This window comes from Strix uralensis, chromosome 14 (assembly GCF_047716275.1).
Source record: "Strix uralensis isolate ZFMK-TIS-50842 chromosome 14, bStrUra1, whole genome shotgun sequence".
In the NCBI taxonomy this organism is placed as follows: domain Eukaryota; kingdom Metazoa; phylum Chordata; class Aves; order Strigiformes; family Strigidae; genus Strix; species Strix uralensis.
The window spans coordinates 22,495,236-22,513,911 of NC_133985.1; the positions used below are offsets into that span (position 1 = coordinate 22,495,236).

The 18,676-nt window shown below is 49.6% G+C and overlaps 1 protein-coding gene across 5 annotated transcripts in view; it reads right to left on the bottom strand.

The window, feature by feature from the left end:
* Positions 1–18,676, bottom strand: part of SEPTIN8 (septin 8) — a 46,875-nt gene that overhangs the window by 14,153 nt on the left and 14,046 nt on the right. For 4 of the 5 annotated variants that reach the window (XM_074883733.1, XM_074883731.1, XM_074883735.1 and 1 more), the window contains exons 2-9: positions 15,174–15,288; positions 11,327–11,522; positions 10,448–10,634; positions 4,782–4,943; positions 3,224–3,320; positions 2,727–2,895; positions 2,336–2,468; positions 1,710–1,900 (exon numbers count right to left, since the gene is read on the bottom strand). In XM_074883733.1, the coding sequence (XP_074739834.1) occupies positions 1,710–1,900; positions 2,336–2,468; positions 2,727–2,895; positions 3,224–3,320; positions 4,782–4,943; positions 10,448–10,634; positions 11,327–11,522; positions 15,174–15,288 (1,250 nt within the window). The remainder of the gene's footprint in view (positions 1–1,709; positions 1,901–2,335; positions 2,469–2,726; positions 2,896–3,223; positions 3,321–4,781; positions 4,944–10,447; positions 10,635–11,326; positions 11,523–15,173; positions 15,289–18,676) is intronic. The other variant, XM_074883734.1, reaches the window with a different exon arrangement.

The following is an 18,676-nucleotide window of genomic DNA, read 5'->3' on the forward strand; positions in this document are numbered from 1 at the left end:
TGGTGCAGCTCCTCCAGCTGTGCTCCAGCGCTGAAGAGAGCCCCCCGCCCCAGCACCGCACAGAGCACACACTGGGGGTGCCCCTCGGGCCCTCACTCGCCGCCCTCTGACCACAGCCGGTTTCTAATCGAGAGAGGAAGAGCATCCAGTCTGCTGGTGGCCTAAAACCAGCAAAGCGCAGGAAACCTCTTTCTGTCACAGGCAGAGGGAGCAGAGGGGAAGCGCCGCGTTGCGCCTGGCCAGCGCACACAGCGCGTCACCGCCGGAGCATCCCAGCCCCCCGCATCGCTCGCGGGTGCGGCTCGGCCCGCTCGCCTTCTTCAAAGCAGCCCTGGGCCCCTGACTGCCCCGGGGTTCAGCCCCTAATTCACGTGTGAGTTTAGCTGGATTAAGCCCTATTTTCAGCAGAGTATTTTTACAAAGCGTTTCGGGCTTTGTGTACGAGGTGGGACATGCCCGGAGCATGCCGAGAGGTCTGCAGGAGTGCTTTGGGTTTGTTTTAACACCAACCATTTGCATTCCAAGCAAATACATTAAATAATACATTAAATAATACGTACTGTTATCTTCCACAGGAGGGAATAAATTACTAGCATGTCAGTATGCAGAATGAGCTTCTCTAGTGCTGCAGTTCACAGCAGAGAAACGACAGAGCACAAGATCTTGTCAGCAACGTGAAGCCAAACGTTGTGCTGTCAAGACCAAACTCAGGTGTTGCTACTCTCAACAGTGTTTTTTTCTTTTCATCGTTAAAAGGCTCAGAAAGCATTGCCACCACCCCGTTCTGGATTGGACAGAATGCAGTTCAGACTCTCAAGCTCCTTCACGCAAGGGGAAGTAACAAAAAAATGCTGGAATAACAGAATTACCAGCTTGCATGATGGTGCTTCTCATTTTGCTCCCTAGCCAGTGTTCCCTGATTGACTGGAAGCAGGATCACCCCCTCACACCTTTTCTTTTTAGACCTCTTTGCCCTATTCCTGCTCTATCATTACACAACCAGGCAGCTGGAAGAGCATTATTTACATGCCCTCGCTCCACACTCTTGCTGGCTTCAGCAATGTCAATTAACTTGCAGCAAGCTAAGATAAGAATTCTGCCTTTAGGGGAAAAGAGCTTTCTCATAAGCAGAACTGTGTCTTGGAGCCCTATTTCACAGGGAGCCCTAATGAATTTCCAACGCATCTTCACTCTAAGCTGCTGCTTCCTTCTTTACAGCTCTGCCTCTAAAAATAAAGTAAGCGCGCTCTCCGAAGAGGGCCCCAAGCCTCCAGATCACAGCGAGGCAGCGTGTAACAGGGGACCTCGTCCGTAAGACGTTACAACGGTGTCAGGATTGTCCCCACTCCTCTCTGCTGGGGGGAAGATGCAGCTTATTTCTGATCACCTTCCCAGGAGCAGGCAGCTCGCAGGGTCACTTGAGCTGGCTGTCACAGAGACAAGGGCAAGCCCTGCCGGACTCTCAGCCTTCAGAGAATGGCCCCAAATCCCTCCCACTGCAGCCACCAGTGCTTCCCCAGGGCAGTGCCTGGGCCCAGGAGGGCCCCGTCTCTCCTTCACTTTAGGCAAAGAGTCAGAAGGGCAGGAATTGGGATTCCAAAATCCCCTTTTCCATTTGCTGTCTAAGCAACTGACCAAACGCTAAAGCATCTGAGCAGCCAGCCAGCTTCCCAGCGGCAGAGGAGAAAGACTCGAGTTCAGCCACTTACTTTTTCTTGTCTTTGTCCTTCTTCAGTGGCTGCTGTGAGGTAGCCTGCAAGGATTGGGACTGCAAGGTTTCCACTGCTACTTTCCTCCTGTTGAAGGTGTTCATCTCTTCCTCCAGCTCCCTCCTCTTATCCTCCACCTTCCTTTTCTCCTCCTGGTGTATCCTTTTTAAGTGCTCAAATTTCTCATGCAGCTGGTAGGAGACAGACCCCTCTGAGCATCGCCTCCAGCACGGCCATTACGCTGCAGTCACCCCTCCCACACGAATCCCCCCCGCCCCGCTCCAGCCCAGCTGCCCCTTTACTCCGCCCCCGGGGACAAAGTTTACCTGGGACCGACGCTCACCAAAACGTCCTGCGCTGCCCTTGACTCGCCGAGCAGCAGCCGAGGCTCCTGCACCCTACCCCAGACTGTTGTTTCTGAGGCAACCACACCAGTGATACCGTTTCAAAAACATTACCCCGTGGCCCCTTTGCTGAGTGAGGGAAGGCAGGGGGATGTTTGTGCTTTGGCTGGTGAGTTCTGCTCAAGAGCTGCATCTGCCTTCCAGGATTCCTACATTGCCCAGCCCCAGAATCCTGTGCTGGCTGTATTTTGGGCTCCTCTCACAGGTTTTTGGCACACCCACCTCTCTCTCCTTCTCTTTCAGCTCTGCCTCCGTCTCCTTGACTTTGTTAACAAACATTTGTCTCATTTCTTCCTCTTTCTTCTGGAGCTCGCCCAAGAACTCTTTCCTTTTGGTCTCGTACGTTTCTTGGAGGCTGGGGAAGAAAGCAAACAAAATCCAGATTCTCTGGACACCAGTGAGTTTGGGATGGGGAAAACACATGCCTGTCTGCGTTGCTTAAAGACAAACAGGCAGGGAAGGGAATGTCACCAAAGTCAGGTGCAAAGTTCAAACCCAGCGCTAGTGTTTTACAGCCTGGCATTGCAGATACCACCCACGACCCTCCCATTTTTCAGGAGTGTCAGTACCAAACTATTGCTCAAAATTGCTGCTAGAGGTGAAGGTCGCTCACCTGAAGGGCTGGCTGTCTGGGTCTGTGTCCTTGAAGCCCATCTCTTCCAGTTTGCACCTCCTGTACAGCTCGTAGTGGCGGGTGTGAGTCTGCTCCCGAAGATCCTCCATGTTGACTCGAATCAACATTTCCCGCAGCTTCACAAAGTCACAGTGACTTTCGTTCTCAACTGATGGAAGCAAAGGGAGGAGTCAGCGACACCGGAGGAGCATGAAGGCACGTACCCATTCGCTCCAGACACTCCCCTCCCAGGGCCTGTTGTCCCCCTTGGACACAGGAGTTCCTGCTGACCAGTACTACCTGTTGGTAGGAATGGGAATTCAAAGGAAAGACTGGCCAAGCCAGAGAAGGCTGCCCGGGAGGTTTCTGCACCGTTGAGCGCAGGGCACCGTTGCGCCCGTGCGCTGGGGCCGGGGCAGAGCTGCGGAGGGCGCCGGCGTCTCCGCGTGCCCGTCCAAGGGAGGTTTGCGGCGGGCGCCTGGCTGGCAGCGCCTTACCTTGCACCACTCCCCAAGGGTACTGCCGAGCTCTCACCAGCTTGTTCCCAACTTTCACCTCCTCCGTGCTGCCGACCACAGCGAAGGGCAGATGAGCCTGAAACAGAGCCAAGGGCAGGGGCTCAGGGTGTGGGCTAACGCCTCAGGGATCAGCCTGGCCGTTAGTCCCCCTCACCCAGGCACAGGATCTGCTTCAAAAAGTCCTTCCTCTGAAGCCATCCATCTCCAATACTCACAGCAGCCTCTACTATATCACAACAGAGCCACATAGGGCCGCAGCACAGCTTACTAGCAATGCTGGCTGAGCTGAACTGGATGGGGAAATATTGTGGGAACACCATGATCGTTACTGATCTCCCTCTCTCCGTTTGTCAGACTGTTCTTGCAGCTGCAGCTTCTCCCCACGCCAAGAGCAGGGCACTCCCTGCCTCGCAGAAAGCACAAGCAAAGAGATCCGTCAACAGGCCTTGGCACAGCAGTTTGTGTGTGGGCACTGGAAGGGACATGTGTAGGATACAACATGTGCTCATTGCTCTCCGAGTCTGCAAAGCACCAAGCGCAGCAAGAAAACAGGGCACCGTCCCCAAGCTCTGCAGGAAAGGAGCCATGGAGCAGGTGCTTCAGAGGGATGAGGTGGACAAAGCCCTTCATGTTTAAGAAGAAACAGATGCAGAAGTGTGGAACTGCTAGAGAAGTGGCCAAAAATATTTTCACTGGCGGGGGGACACCCAATGAAAAACCAAACAAGCATGACTCCTGTTTTTCTCCCCAATGCACACAGCTTGCAATTATTTTAAAAAAGAGTGCATCCTCCAAATTTTTCATGAATTCAGTAAAAGAGAACTATTACAGGGAAAACACATACCTAGTTGACTCAGAAATCAACTGGCTGTTGAAATTAAAAAAAAAAGGGGGTGTGAAAGAAAAGACAAAGCATTTAATCAAACAGCTATGCAGGAAAATGTTCATTTTCATGAAAAAGCTACTTTTTATTTTAAAAATTGACATGGAAACATTTCAGCTGCTTCTACTGCAATAGCTACACTCTAATCTGGGAGACAGGAAACTTGAAAGTGTTTTGCACACTCTCCAGCCAGGTCTGAATTTGATCTTTGAACTTTAAAAAAATCCCACAAAATAGAGTCTAACCAGTTTTCTTCTTTATTTTAAACTGGGCTTTTCTCTGCTTAGCCTCTTTAAGTCAGAAGGGCATTGTAAATCTTAACTGTAAGATCTTTATTCAAAGTTTCTCCCTCCTCAGATGAAAAGTAGCCTAAAAGCAGACAGAATGAATTTTGAAGAAAGTATTTTTCAAAAATTCAATAAAACAAATTTTAGAGCTGAGCTGGGTTTCTCCAGAGAGCCCACAGATTAAATAAGAGCCACGTTTTAATTAATTCTGTTTGCAACAGCCTTAGGCGACTGTCAGATCCACAGCTCAACTATCAGACTTAGCGTCTGGACAATCCCAGTGAAATTCGCCTTTCAAATGCATTTTTGTGCAGCAATTTCATCTGTCACAACCCCTGGCAGCACTGCGGCCGGCAGCATCACTCACGTTCATCGCAGAGTTGATCTCGGCGACCGCTTCGTCGTCTGTGGGGAACTGATAGATCTGTACCCCATTGCTGACAAGCTCGCTCATTATCTTGATCTTGAACTTGTGCAACTCGCTCTTGGAGATGGTGTCTGCTTTGGCAATAATCGGGATGATGTTCACCTGCAGCAGAAGGAAGGAAAAACCACCAGGTGAGCAGCACTCGGGCCAGCAGCTCTGTCGGGAGCGCAGGTGCCCGCAGGGTGACCCGGGTCCTACCCCGGTGCCTGCTTTACGTTCCATAAAACCACAAAGGTTTTGCATGTGAGCTGCAGCACAAGCCCAGCTGAACACTAGAGGGAAGAGTTTTCCAGGACTCATTTGGCTACAAGACTTTCAGATAAACCCAAGACAACCACCCTGCGATAAATACACAAGGAGCAGATCAAAGCCTCTGCTCTTGCCTGTGTATTTTGTTACACGCTTCGAGGGAGGCAGAGACAGCGTAACTGTCACATCTCGAGTTACCTCCTATCAGCTTCTGGCTGTGCTGACAAGCCGTTTTAGAAGACAAGTGCAAGGATGAGAGGCTGCAGTGAGCTGATGTGAAGCCTTCCCAAGCTTCAGCAGAAAGAGCGGGGACTCCTCTGAGGCTTTTGCAGCCACCGTGGATCCTTCCCGAGGGCTTCCGAGTCTCTCCGTGGGGATCACACCTCGGGCCGTGCGGATTACACCCACCACCCGGGAAGGGTGCAGGGTGCTGCACAGCAGATGGGACGTTTGTTTTCGTGCTGTTGTTGCTCAGCTTTGGTTTCACACCAGCAGTCACCGAGCACAACGCACCATCAACCCAGGTTTCAAAGCCACCCACAAGCTGCAGGGTGGGGAGGTCCCCCCGTGCCTAGTACCTGCCAAGGTCAAGGGCCACATCCCACATCCATCAGGAGGGATGGAGTTGGCGATGGCCTCGTGCTTGGGAGAGCTACAGCGGGGCAGGGTCTGTCACAGGAACCTCTATTAGATAATGCTGCCGTGCCCAGAAAAGCCAAGTGCAATACTGCAAACCACTGCTTAAACAAACAACAAAACTCGTCTGTCTGAACAGCAGCCAAATCTGTAGCAGGAAAACACAAGAATTCAGACAGATGAAGGCAAAGTCTGATTTGCCATCTAACATTTCCCAACAGCCAACGCTTTTTGTCCTACAGAGCAGAAATTCATAGCAGCCATTTGGTCTCCAATGGGTGCCCATTAAAATAAATGACCTTGCTTTCCCAGCTCCAGTTCTCTTTGTAGCTCCGTGGTTTTTCCATACTTCTTGGTTTCCCCCCCCACTCTGGTTTAGCACTCGCTCCATACAAGAGCATTTACTCACTCCAAAAGGAAACTGTGAATTTGCTCACTGCAAATTTATCTGAGGATAAATTCCTTCTTTTTCTCAGCCACTGATCTGGTCTCTTTTACCAAGGAGCACAGACCCACACAGAGCAAGGTCTGCTGCTCACTCCACTCCTCAGCAGGTCGACGTCCTCACTACAAAAGTAAAAAGGGCCATGACCACAGCTGGGTGCCTCACTGACCCGCTAAGAGCTGAGGAGGCTTGGATCCACCACCTCCGATGGAAAAAGGGTCAGCTCAGGGCTCACGTACCACCTGCTCAGGAGCGGTATCTCCGAGGGGAGAGGCACTGTCAGGGACCTGCAGCGTGCAGGGCTTCACGCTCTCCATCCAGCCAGGCACACTGACAGACCAGCACGAGGGTCATTTTGGTCCGTTTTCAGTTGGCTTAAGCAATTCCCCCCCTCTTCTTTCAAAAAGTACCAGCTCAGCCCTGCTTGGCAGGCTCTGTGGTCACAGCTGCTGCCCCAGCAGGACCCAAACAAGGTGCAAACCAAGGTTGGTTCAAGTCCCCTCCGACCAGGCTCCTCAGGCTTTGAAAAGCGACTCAGCATCTGCTGTCACAGAGTTCAAAACCCAAAAGGGTTTTATAAGTTGTCGCATTTCCAGAAATCGATAGCCAACATCAATACTGTGGAGTCCTGGAAACGGCATTTGGGTGTATGTTCCTCCTTCTCTCATCTTCCCTTCTGAGTTCCTTAGTTTTTTAAAATATTACTGTTTTTATTTTGATTTCATGCATGCCTTGGAAACCCACGAGCTGGAATCCCACAGTTAACAGGGGATACCCAGAGCACCATACAATTATCTTCTTGTTTTCCTGCCTCTGATTTTGAGCACTAGCACCCAAAAGCTGTCTAAGTCTAGAGTGAGCTCATCCCTTTATAATAAGGAGAAAGGACAGAAGACAAAAAACAAATGATACGAGATGCTACCGAACCAAACCATCTGATCCTGCCCTCCTACAGCACCTTCCACACATCCATTTCTACACAAAGGCAGCACAGATTAGGGCCAAATAAACTGACAGACAATAGCTAGAGAAGAAAAGTCACCTCTCCTCTCCTTCCTGAACAGGTTTTAAAAACCCAATAAAAGGAAGTGATGCCAGAACCACGCGAGGTTTCTCTCCCCACTATTACTCTTACACAAATAATGTTTACCTGGGGTTGCAGGCAAAATCCCAGAGCAACATTCTTATATCTCATGGTGGAAGAGCACTATTCTCTAATTAAAGATCTAATAATAAAATCATGAAGTTAACTACTGGAGTGTCATCCCAAGTGTCATCCCACTGAATGTGACAGGGGTGCAGTGTCCCCTTGACTGTCAGTCCACGTGCTGGAAGTCTTTGCTGGGGCCAGAATTATGACGAGAGGAAGTCTGTGCTTCAGACAGGACAGTGAACTCACATGCACACACATAAAACTCACCTCCTTCTCCAGGCATTCTGACCACAGAGCTATGTCTCGTCTCCAAAAATAAAACTTACAACATGACAGAATAAGACAGTAGGTAGAAAATAATTTTGCTAATATAATAAGGCTACCTGCATTTTCACCCTGTGAAATACAGCTGGGTTTTTCCCCACCTCCAAAGTGTTCCCGAATGCAAGCCCCAGGGAAGCCAAGAGGCAAATCCTGCCTTGGAAACCAAACAGCAGAGGCACAAGCCGGCCTGCAGTGTCACTGGCCAGTGACCCGCCTGGGCTGTGTCAGCTCACCAAGGGCAAGCAATTAGCCACAGCTCATAAACAGCACACGCCGCTGGAAACCATCCAGGGACAAGGCCCGGGGAGCCCTACAGATGCCCACAGCAGCACGCGGCTGTGCCCTCACTTTCCAGGGCAGGGCTGTGTTTTAAATCGATAAATCACCTTCTCATCCACTACAGATGCGATTTTATTTACCTTATTTATGTTAGTTATTTATCTCCCCCTTTTCCCAGGTTAAACCCAATGCCAAGCCAACCCCTGCCAGGTCATATGTGCTTCCCACCGACCAGCTAGGCAGCACATTTCATCTACCCAGAACCCGTTCTGAAGATGCTTCTAGCTCTCCAGCTGTAATTAAGTACCCCAGAGAACAGCTGGCCATCAGCTTTGCCAAACAAATATTGTATTACAGTACAATGGAAGACTTTGTTTACAAAACAGCTTTACCCAGAAGGGATTTTGTAAACTTTACACCAAAAGCAAGATTCATTATTGAAATCACCACACAGATTCAAAAGCCTGCCCGACACCTGATGCTGTGCCGCTGGTGCGCTAAAGCGAAGGTGTAACGGGCCAGGTTCCTACCAAACCCTTGTTAAACTCGTCCCAGAGGCTGAGCCAGCAGAGCACGCAGCGAAGCACTGCCTCTGGTACACCCTTCACCTCCACGGGCTCCATTCTTCACCGGTACAACAGAGGCCACAAAAAGCTTCCCAGGAGGAAAACCAGGTCCAGGCGTGCTCTCGAGTCAGCACACATCACCTCTCCGCTCAGCCCCGGTAACCGCTCGCTGTTACCAGCCTGGAGCAGACAAAAAGCTGCCCGGGGTTTGGTGACACCCCCCTTCGCTCTGCGCACACACACTGGCCCCCAGGCACAAATGGCCCACGTGTCCTGGGGAAGGGGCACAGCACAGTCACACACAAACCTCTAAGGAGTGTCTGAAAAGCACCGTGATGTCCTGGGCTGACACCGATGCAGAAATGCAGCAGAAACCCCTGACCCCCAAAAAAGATCAACGGTCTCTACTGGCTTTTTCATTTCCACACGGGTGCTTGTGCGAGGCCACCACACCATGAAATCCAAGGTGTTAGGGAGATGAGAGCAAAGGGATAAAATGACTTCAGAGAGGACTATTAGTGAAAGTTTAGAAACATAAAAAGCTTGCGTGCGCACAAAGTTCCCATCTCCGTACAAATACAAAGGGTTTATTTCGGTACTACCTAAGGACCACAGTAAAAGCAGCCACGGGGTGATGTGAAAAGTAGGGAATGAAGGAGGAAAGGAAGAGAAAAGCTTTGTGGGACCACCAGCACCAAGGGGAATCATGCAGAAGCCTTCCTCCAAACATATTTCTGGGAACACGTAATGCTGGCACGGTGCCAAGAGACAAGAGTTTATTAAGGGAAAGTTTTTGGATTCCTGATGAAAGCCAGTGTAACAGCCACCACGGTTACAAACAGCCCACTGCAACGGGAAGCCAGCGCTGGGTCCGGAGCGGGGCCAAGGAAAAGCAGGCTAACAGCCCCAGGTGGGTGAGGGGGAACTCTATCTGCCAGGAGAGGCCGATAGAGCTGCACGGGGACAACAGACAGAGAAGAGAGCGTTTCCTAAATCTAATCCAGGGGATCCCCAGTTACTGCAGGGCCCCAGCTGCCTTGTCTGCCCTCTCAGTAGACCGGTCAGCATCTGCCATCTGAAAGGAACCACCTTGCTGCTAAAATACTGCTGTGAAAGACAGGAAATTTTTGCAAAGAAAAGAAGAGATGCTGCTGCCACTAGTGACCTCTGAGGCCTCCTGCAGCTCCCTGGAAGCCAGCTGGAACAACCAAAAGTGTGTCAGAAACCTCCTCGGAGCTGCAGGAATGTCAGCGGTAGCCAGTTAAGTAACCCACTGCCCCCCAAGGCAGAATAGCTCATGCACAAAGAAACAACCTCCAGCTAGACCCGCTCAGGACCCACTTCTAGGATTCCTATGACTTTGAGAACTCCTCACCACATTTACGTTTTCAGAAGATACTGTGATGTCCTATCCAGATCATCTGGCATGACCAGCAGTGGCAGCGCACGCACTGCCTGTGCGCCAGTCAATGCTTCTCTTCAGCCCTTAGCTCCTCCACACTGACCCCCACCTCAGGACGTCCAGAGTTTTGGTGGCTCTCGGCCCCTCTGTCCCTAACGAGGGGTCAGGAGAGCAGAGGTGGCTCTGCAGTTTCCACAGTTCAACTGCAGGAACTGGAACACATCTTTACCTGCACACCTGTAAAGAAGAGCTAATAAAGATGCAGCTGATGCCTTTGATAAATCTGGACTAATCTGGGTAAGATTCTTACAGTGATGGACACTCTAGACTTCACACAGCTGGCTGGAAAACAGGTTTTTCACCTGACATTTTTCAGGAAAGCTGGAGAGAAAAAAAAGCACAGGACCTCAGCAACCCTCCAGGGCAGACTAAGTTTTACCAAAGTCCAGGAAGAAGTCCAGCACTTACACAGAAGGAACAGAGCCTTCTGTCTGACAACCAATATTAACAGAAGCATCACCACTTCCAGAAGGAGGGTCTCCAAGCCCTTACCTTGCTATCCAGCTTCTTCATTGTCACCAGGTCCAAGGACTTGAGCGAGTGCCCAGTTGGGGTGATGAAGTACAGGCAGACGTGAATCCTCGTGTCGTGATAGTTGAAGAGAGATCGGCGGATTTTCAGTTCTTCTTGCAAATAGTTTTCAAACTGCGTATCAATGTACTCAACTATCGGCCTGTAACTAAAACCATACCATTAGCAACCCAGATACTGGAGCTCAAAATGAAACAGTTTGAAGGCTTAAGGAGTTCTCCTAGACATACCATGGTAACATTTAAAAAATAGTTACAAGACTCAAACAATTTAGCCTTACAACAGGGAAAGTGTGGAATTTACACACAGACCTTATAATCCAAAGGTTGCTGGAGTCTCCTGGGGCTGCACTGCAAAGCCTAAGGACAGTGGAACATGGGAAAATGACTACTTCCACAGATCAAACTTTGCCCAGATCTCAGGGCTGAGCCATCTGGCCGTAGCAATGCAACATGACCCAGGAGAGACCTTGGAGCCCCAACAAGCCTTTACCTGGGGCTTGAACAAGATGTCTGTGTAATTAAATGAGACAGGTCCAGAGACACCGATCACTGCCAGAACAGATCATTCCCAACCCTGCACTGAGGACAGCTTGTTAACTGCTCGCGCTCCTGGAGGACACCATTCTCTGCTGGAAAGACCTCCTGTGACCTCTCTTTTTGGCTCCTCACCCAACTCCCTCTACGCTCCATCCCCAGAAGCAGAACCACTGCAGGGAGCTACTCCATTAGCAGAAACACAGACACCTCCTCCACAACACTGCAAGCAGGACTGCGGGCGGTTCACGTCTAAGCCTCAGAGGCAAGCCCAGAAACGCCAAGCAGATGGCACGAGACCTGCCTTTCATCTTTATTTATCTGATCCCCAAATCCAACCGCATCCACAATCGTTAGCTTCAGGTGGACGTTGCTCTCCTGCAGGTCGTAGGTCCGCGGCCGCAAGCGAACTGCGCTCTCATAGTGACTGGCTTCCTCCGTCTCAAACGTGGTATTGAAGAGGGTATTCATTAGTGTGGATTTCCCAATGCCAGTCTCACCTAGGAAGGAGAAATCATCAGCTCACTGCAGCATGAATTTGTCACAGGTACTTCAAAGAACGGTAATTACAGAGCAGAACTAAATTTCGTTGTGAAAGGTTACTACAAATTGCTTGTGGACAGACATATAATTGTCACAAAGGTAACTACATTCTTGAAGGCGCCCCATGCTTAATGCAAAGCTAACACAGAGCACTTGGGTCTCATCTCCTCAGGGAGGATCACACAGCACAGCAAAACACACCACCCTCCCCTCCGCGCACCCTGACTTTGCTTAGGATCCTGGGGAGAGTACAATTTTAGTAGAGTCTTTTGAGTCTTCAGATGAGAAGGAGCAAAACTCAGCTGCTCCTACTGACAAGGACCATCTGGGTCGGTGGCTGTCCCAAACGCAGCAGTAGTTCCAGGCAGCCCTGCAGATCAGCACAAAGCGACGCTGTGCCGTGGAGGGGACAGGGAAGGCTGACAGTGAGGTTTCCTCTCACTCCTTTCTGTGAGATTCCCAACTTTAACAGGCTTCTTTACCACTTTCTTTACATTATCTTGCCATTAAAGTCTCTGGGGACCTGCCTTTTTTTTTTTTTTTTTTTTTTTTGAGAGTGGAGACCCCTGTGAGGAGGGAATCTGAGGGCCTATTTCAGTGCAGAGAAGCAGGCAGACAGCTCTGGACCTGCTTGGGACCACTTGCCATCAGACTGAAAGCCTCCTTCCACAGCAGAAAAGACACTGGATGCAAGTTTCATGATTTCATTCTGCAGCTGAACTTTGCTCTGCCTGGAAGCCTTAAAGCAGCTCGTCCATCTTCCACAGTCTCAACCCTCCAGTCCCACTAATAACTGCCAAAGGACTAAAGCCCATCTGTAACCCTTTCCCCCTCCATCCACGCAGCAGCTACGCCAGCATCAGCTCTATGGCTCTTTGAAGAGCACTGCGGGCTCTGCACAAGCAGGTTTGCTGCTGAGAGCTGGCTCGGTACCTGCAAACTGTCCATGACGGTCCCATTCTGCACAGATTTGTCCCAGACAGCAGATCTGTGCTTTGAGATGATAGAGCCACCTGTGCAGCAAACAGGATTGGCCAAACTGGAGGAAATAAGCAACAAATTCTTCTGTCACATCAGGCATGAGCTTCCACAGGCATCCAAACAATCTCAGCAAGACAGCTCTGCCCTGAGGAGCTCCAGCTGCACAGGGAGATCTTGTAACCCAGACCAGATGATGGCGTTTGCAATGGCAGCTGGTTTCATCCCATATTGCTCTTGATTTCTGAAGTTTCCCTTTAGTATTCCTGCTTCCTTCAAGGCTGCCCCATGATTCTTCATGCCAGATCAGCCAAGGGGAGACAAGAATGCTGTTTAGGGGAAACCAAAGTGAAACCAGTACCAAAATGCCACACAGCATCTGTGACACAGAAGCTTTGCAAAGCATGACAGTGTTTTCAGAGGCCACATTCCACAGGACATTTTTACTACAGACCTCAGCAGAGCCCTGTGCTGGAGCACTGGAGCAGGGATTTTCACCTTCCCAGTAGTAGAAAAAATTATGTCAACTTGAACCTCTGAGATGTGCAGATGGAGAGAATATAGAGTCAAGAAGGGATGGCTGAGAAACTTGGTAGGGAGAAAATAGCTCTTGGAGAACCAGTAGAGGCAAGATTAGGAGAAGTTTCCCATCTGTAGCCCCTCTGTTCTAACAGCCATTGAAGGACACCTGGGATGCATCACAAACCAAGTTCCATCCCAGAATATTTGGCTCAGAGGCTGCCTGTGAGCCAGAAAGGCTTTGAACTGGTAACTAAACGAGACTGATATTTTCCAGATTGGCCTACAAGGGGCCCCATTTAACCTTCTCATTCACTACACACAGATCTATTGGCCAAGGGAGCGAAGAGACAAAATTCAAGGAAGGAGCCTTCCACTCCTGGCTCATCTCCCAGGCAGCCCATCATGCTGCCCCTTCAGCACAGCCAGCCACTGCTGCTGAGCACAGCCCCTCTGGCTGAGCCCAGCCACCTCCAGGAGCCCTACAGCGACGCACCGGTGGGAGAGCAGGAGGGTGAGCAAGTTTCTGTTCGAGGAAGGTGCCATGCCTGCTGCCAAGGGGGTTGAGCTTTCTCCTTCTTCAAGCACAACCACACGATGCTCAGAACAGGGCAGCGGTGCATACTGCTTCCTACCAGCTGTGGTTAAGAGTTGTGCAAGGAAATAAAACAAGTCTGGTGCTCGAGATTAATCTGAAAGGAAAGTCATATGGAGAACTCACTACTGATGTAGGCTACGTTCTCCTGTTCAGTTTTGAGCACAGTTGAGAGCAGGAACTGAATAAAAAGGGGTACAGGTTGGGTTTTTTTCTCTTGTCCAGAAAAAAAAAGTGGACATTTTTTCCAGTGTTTCACAAATGGTATGGTCAGATGAGAACACAGGAGTAGCCATTCTGGTGTCCCCTACATTAATTAAAAACATATTGTCCTCTGCTGCAACTACCCTTCTGCTAAGGAACAAGTCTACGAGGTTCCACTGTGATTTCAGCCATGCTTTTCACTTGTGGATTGGATATGAAAAAGTGGCTTAAATATGGCACAAGCACCTTGTGGAAGTTGTCAGGGTTTTGCTGCAGAGTCTATACAAAGCCATATTCTCTTTGGGCAGATTGAGGGCCAGGCAGGGAGCTGCTGTCTCTGGATGTATTTTTGCTGGTCTAGCAGGTTACAATACTTCAGACCTCATACACAATACAAGAATCAGCCAAAGTAAAAATAATGCTCATCTCATCACTGGAAGGAATTGGTTTCCAGCATCGCCTGCTAGATCACATCAATACCAAAATTAAAAAACAAGAATATGATGAGGTTATTTTAAAGTCAGTCTCTCGCACCTGCTCACAATCTTCAAGATAAATACTTTACAACCAGTTAAAACAGGAACACTCCCGCTCCCTTTCCTAGCAGAGATGGTCATGCTTCAAGCCCTTTGACTCACCCCTGGAAAGCATTAGCCAGGCACAGCTCAGACACAAACCTCTCATCCCCAGCTCAGAAACGACCGAGTTATCCCCAGCAGCTCTCGGCTAACACACAGTGCATCTGACTGCATCTACTCGGGGATCATTTCACTGAGAAGCTGCTCATGGCAGCCACCCCAGTTTGCAAATGGAAATGTTTAATTTGCCACATGCAGTCTTGCCTTAACCCTTCCTATTGCAAAGCCATTGCAGCGCAGGAGGTGAGTGACACCTCCCTGATTACAGAAATTCTTCTGTTGACCCACAAGGCTCAGCCACTTGGACCTCCCTGCTGCTCTCTGCAGCTTCTGCACCGGTAGTTCAGCTCAGTGCAGAGCTGCACAGTCCCACACCCCCTTCCTCCCCACCAAAGGCAGAAAGTTGATATATTAAAGCTTTTCCCAAAACTCTCTCTAATTTTGGGCAGTGAGTCTCTAACAGTCACTTGTGAAAGTCCCAACTTGGAAGCATCAAGCTCCAGAGTGCTCAAATTCACTGAAATTCAAACAAATTTTTTAAGAGTTAGGCATTTCTGACTTGCTTAAAGTCACTGCCGAGGCCTGTGGCACAGCAGGACACGCAAGAAATCCTGGTCCCAACCTCACCACGCCGCCAGCTCGGCCCACGTCTGTTTGCAGAGGCCCGTGCTCACCCACGCAGAGGATGTTGAAGCTGAAGCCTTGTGTGACAGACTTGCTGACCAGCTGGTCGGGGAGACTGTCGAAGCCGACATGGCCCCCCAGGGAAAGGTTCCTCTTCTCTTCATTCTGGTAGGGAGAAGAAGCCGGATTAGCAGAACTGCACTGAGATGGCAAGTCAGGGACACGCGAGAAACCACCAAGCCCAAGAAATAACCACCCTGCGGGCACTGCAGAGCCACCAACACAAACCCTAATGCTGCCTGCAAGAGCTTGTGTTTTGGCACGCCACAGCACAAACCCTCCAACAGCCACCAACAACGGAAAAGAGAGGGAAAAATACTGCTCTGAAGGGGAAATTGAGAGAATTAAGCTACCAGGCTACAAAGAAAAGAAAACACTAGCATGAGCTCCAACTACAAGCAGCTGGGAGAGGTTAGCAAAGGAAAACCCACCACCGTGTGTTTTAGCACTCATTTCTCCTCGTCCTGTTTTAATTTTATTTTCTTAAACCCTCCAGCACTGAATTCAGCTCAACAGACCCTGCATTTTCCCCTCAAGTACTTAATCTTTTTTCCTTTGTTACTGCCACAAGCAGCGTGGTTTTGCTCGCCCAGGCGTTCAGGGGTGCTGGTCGCACAGGCAGGACGAGAAACCCTCTTGCTTTACCATCTGTGACCACAGAGTTTTCCACCGTTTCTCTGCTGTTCCTGTTCCTGCCTCCCCCATATGCACTTTGTTCTTCCTTCTGTCTCCTCCCTCCCCCAGAGGAAGACGATGCTGATCACCTGTAGAAAGCTTTGCTTTAGAAACTAAGACAATAAACATCCGAGGAGACAACAGGTCTAGGTTATACAGAAAGGCAGCCCAGATCTGCTCTGATTCCAGAAGAGAGGATTCAACAGAAGGGTCATTTCTGTTTCTAGAGTTTGCATTTGCACAAATAATTCAACAGATGTTGCTGCCTCTCTACACAACTGAGCATTGCTGTCCGAGCCCGGGGACCCGACCACTGTCCCTGCAGCCTCTCAAGCACTCTTACCCTTCTGTGGAGAAGCACAGATACATCATTTCAGAGCGTGATTCATTCACCCTCGCTGTTTCTTTGGTAAAGGAGTCTGTTTTTCTTAATCACCAGCACGCCGTGGAAGATGGGGATGGAAAAAGTGTCTGCCCTTTGCCTGGCTCTGGTTCTTCTGTTTGTCCTGGACAACTTGGACTTTATGTCCCAGCACTAAGACTGCGAGACAAGAGCACACCCTGAGAAGAGCCTAAGCTGGCTGTCAAACTTTAAATTAACTCAAGGGGAAAATAAAAGAAATTACACGATAAGCCTTTTGTATTGCTCTGTGCCTGCAATAAGATTGCTAAACAAAACATGAACCTTTGTTCAACCACATCTCGAGTCAAAGCCTTCTTTGGTTTTGCCTTTGGCAGAACAAATATTCTGAGCTTTGTAAAATAAACCATTTAGATCACAAGAACAACTTGTGATCAGCTGAAGCAGCTCCTATGCCTCACGTACAAACCTTCTGGCTGTCCTGGTTAGCGTTTGTTACCAACTTTCAGATGATTTTAGCCCAGCGCTCTCCCAGGAGACTCCCTGGACAGACACACAACTGAATCATCGCTGGGCTCCTCCGATCAATTCTGTTTCATCCCATCAGGATCGATCGTGCCCACTAACTACACGGAAATAGCAATCATTTAAAGTTTTCCTGTGGGAGAGATGGCATCAATTAAGGTTTTAAGGTGGCCATGAGTTTAGGTGAATTAAAAAGGACCCCTAAGACAGGGAAACCTCCAATTTAAACTTTCTTCCGTTCATCTGTCACCACAGAGAGATGCTAAAGCTCAGACTAACAGCTCCGCAGGGACAGACCCCCAACAGGATGAGTCCCCGCAGGGAGAAAAGCGAGTCTGTGCTGATCCAGGCAGCCCAACGCTGAACAGTGGGTCTGGCACAGGACGGTGTGACCACACCGGGAAGGGCAACTTGGACACGTGTGTGCTGGGAAAGGGCTCAGAGATGTTGAGGTTTGTTTTTCCTCTTAAGGAAACTGTCACAAGGTGTGGGGAGTCACTGCATGCATCAGCAGAGCTCAGGGGGTTTCTTCAGGCAATCAGCCCCATCCCCTCAGCCCCCACTTCTCCTGTCCCCCCACGTCCCTCCAAGCCACCACCTCAGAGAGCGTGAAATGCCAGTTCCCACCACCGCAATGCAGTGACGGCCAAGCGAGCCGTTCCCACAGAAAAGTCACCGAGTTTGACGGTTACACTCTGTGTCTTCTCGTTTTAAATAATAAACAAAAACAAGCAAACAAAAACACAAACCAGAAGCCTGGGATGACATTTTGGAAGGGAAATAAATAAAGGCTGCCGATGGCTATGATTAGGCTGAGAGTGCCCGAGGCTGGGAGAAGGTTTCCAGGCAACAGGCAGCACCACTGCTCCGGATTTTAAAATAGGCTCCAGCTCGGCAAGGCTGCATTTTAAAATAGGCTCCAGCTAGGCAAAGCTGCATTGAGAACTCAGTCATGCTTCAGCCCGAGGAAACCCAAATGCGTTCGCACAGGGCTTTCTTTTTCTCTTCTTTTTTTGGCGTTTGGTTGCTGTTCGTTACGGGACAGGAATACATTTACTCAGAACTGCTCGCCATCTCTTATAGCAGCTAAACCAGCGAGCCAAACTTCAGGGAAATATTTTTGTCTGTGACCTTGAAATGCACAGTGTCCTTTTATTTCTGTAAGCAGCGATAATAATCTGGTTCAAGTCCAAGATACTGCCGATACCAAAGCAGAAAACCATTTGCTGGGCTTGCAGTGCCTTCAGCTGTCACTCAGCCTCCAGAGGGATTTTGCTATTGTTGCTGTGTTAGGACAAACAACGGCAACAACTGCTGGAAAGTAGTAAGACTAAGAAAAGAAAGAAAAAAGTTTTCTCTTTTTTACTTTTCCCTCCAATCCATCAAGCTCACAAACTTGACAGCCTTGTGAAAACAACCAATTTTTCTTGCTCACTTGTGTTATCTGCGGCACTGACCTGCCCTGGAGAGGAACAGACCTCCCATTCCGATGAGCAACCACCGGCACCTCTTCCTGCATCTACCTGCAACGCATTTGTGAGTCTCACCCCGAATGACTAACCCTCTTGGCCAGCTCCTGCTCGCCCAGGGTAGCTCAAGGACAGCCTGACATGCTTCACCTGCTAGTAAAGACAACAAGGTCACACTCAGAATTGAATTCTTTCCAGCAGACACAGCCAGCCTGCAACGCCCAGCGTAAATAATCAATCCAGAATACAAATGCTGCAATAAATGAGGGCAGCAGTAATGCAACTATGTGGGGTTTTTTTGTTGTTGTTTTTGTTTTAAACAAAAGTAAGAATTTTGGTAGGACTTTTTCACGTTTGGTGCCAGCGATGCGACGGCGCTGCAGGACAGGAGCGGGCAGGTGACATGGCAGAGCTGGATGGCATCAGTCACGACGAGAGCCAGGCAGAAACACAGCCCTGCCCT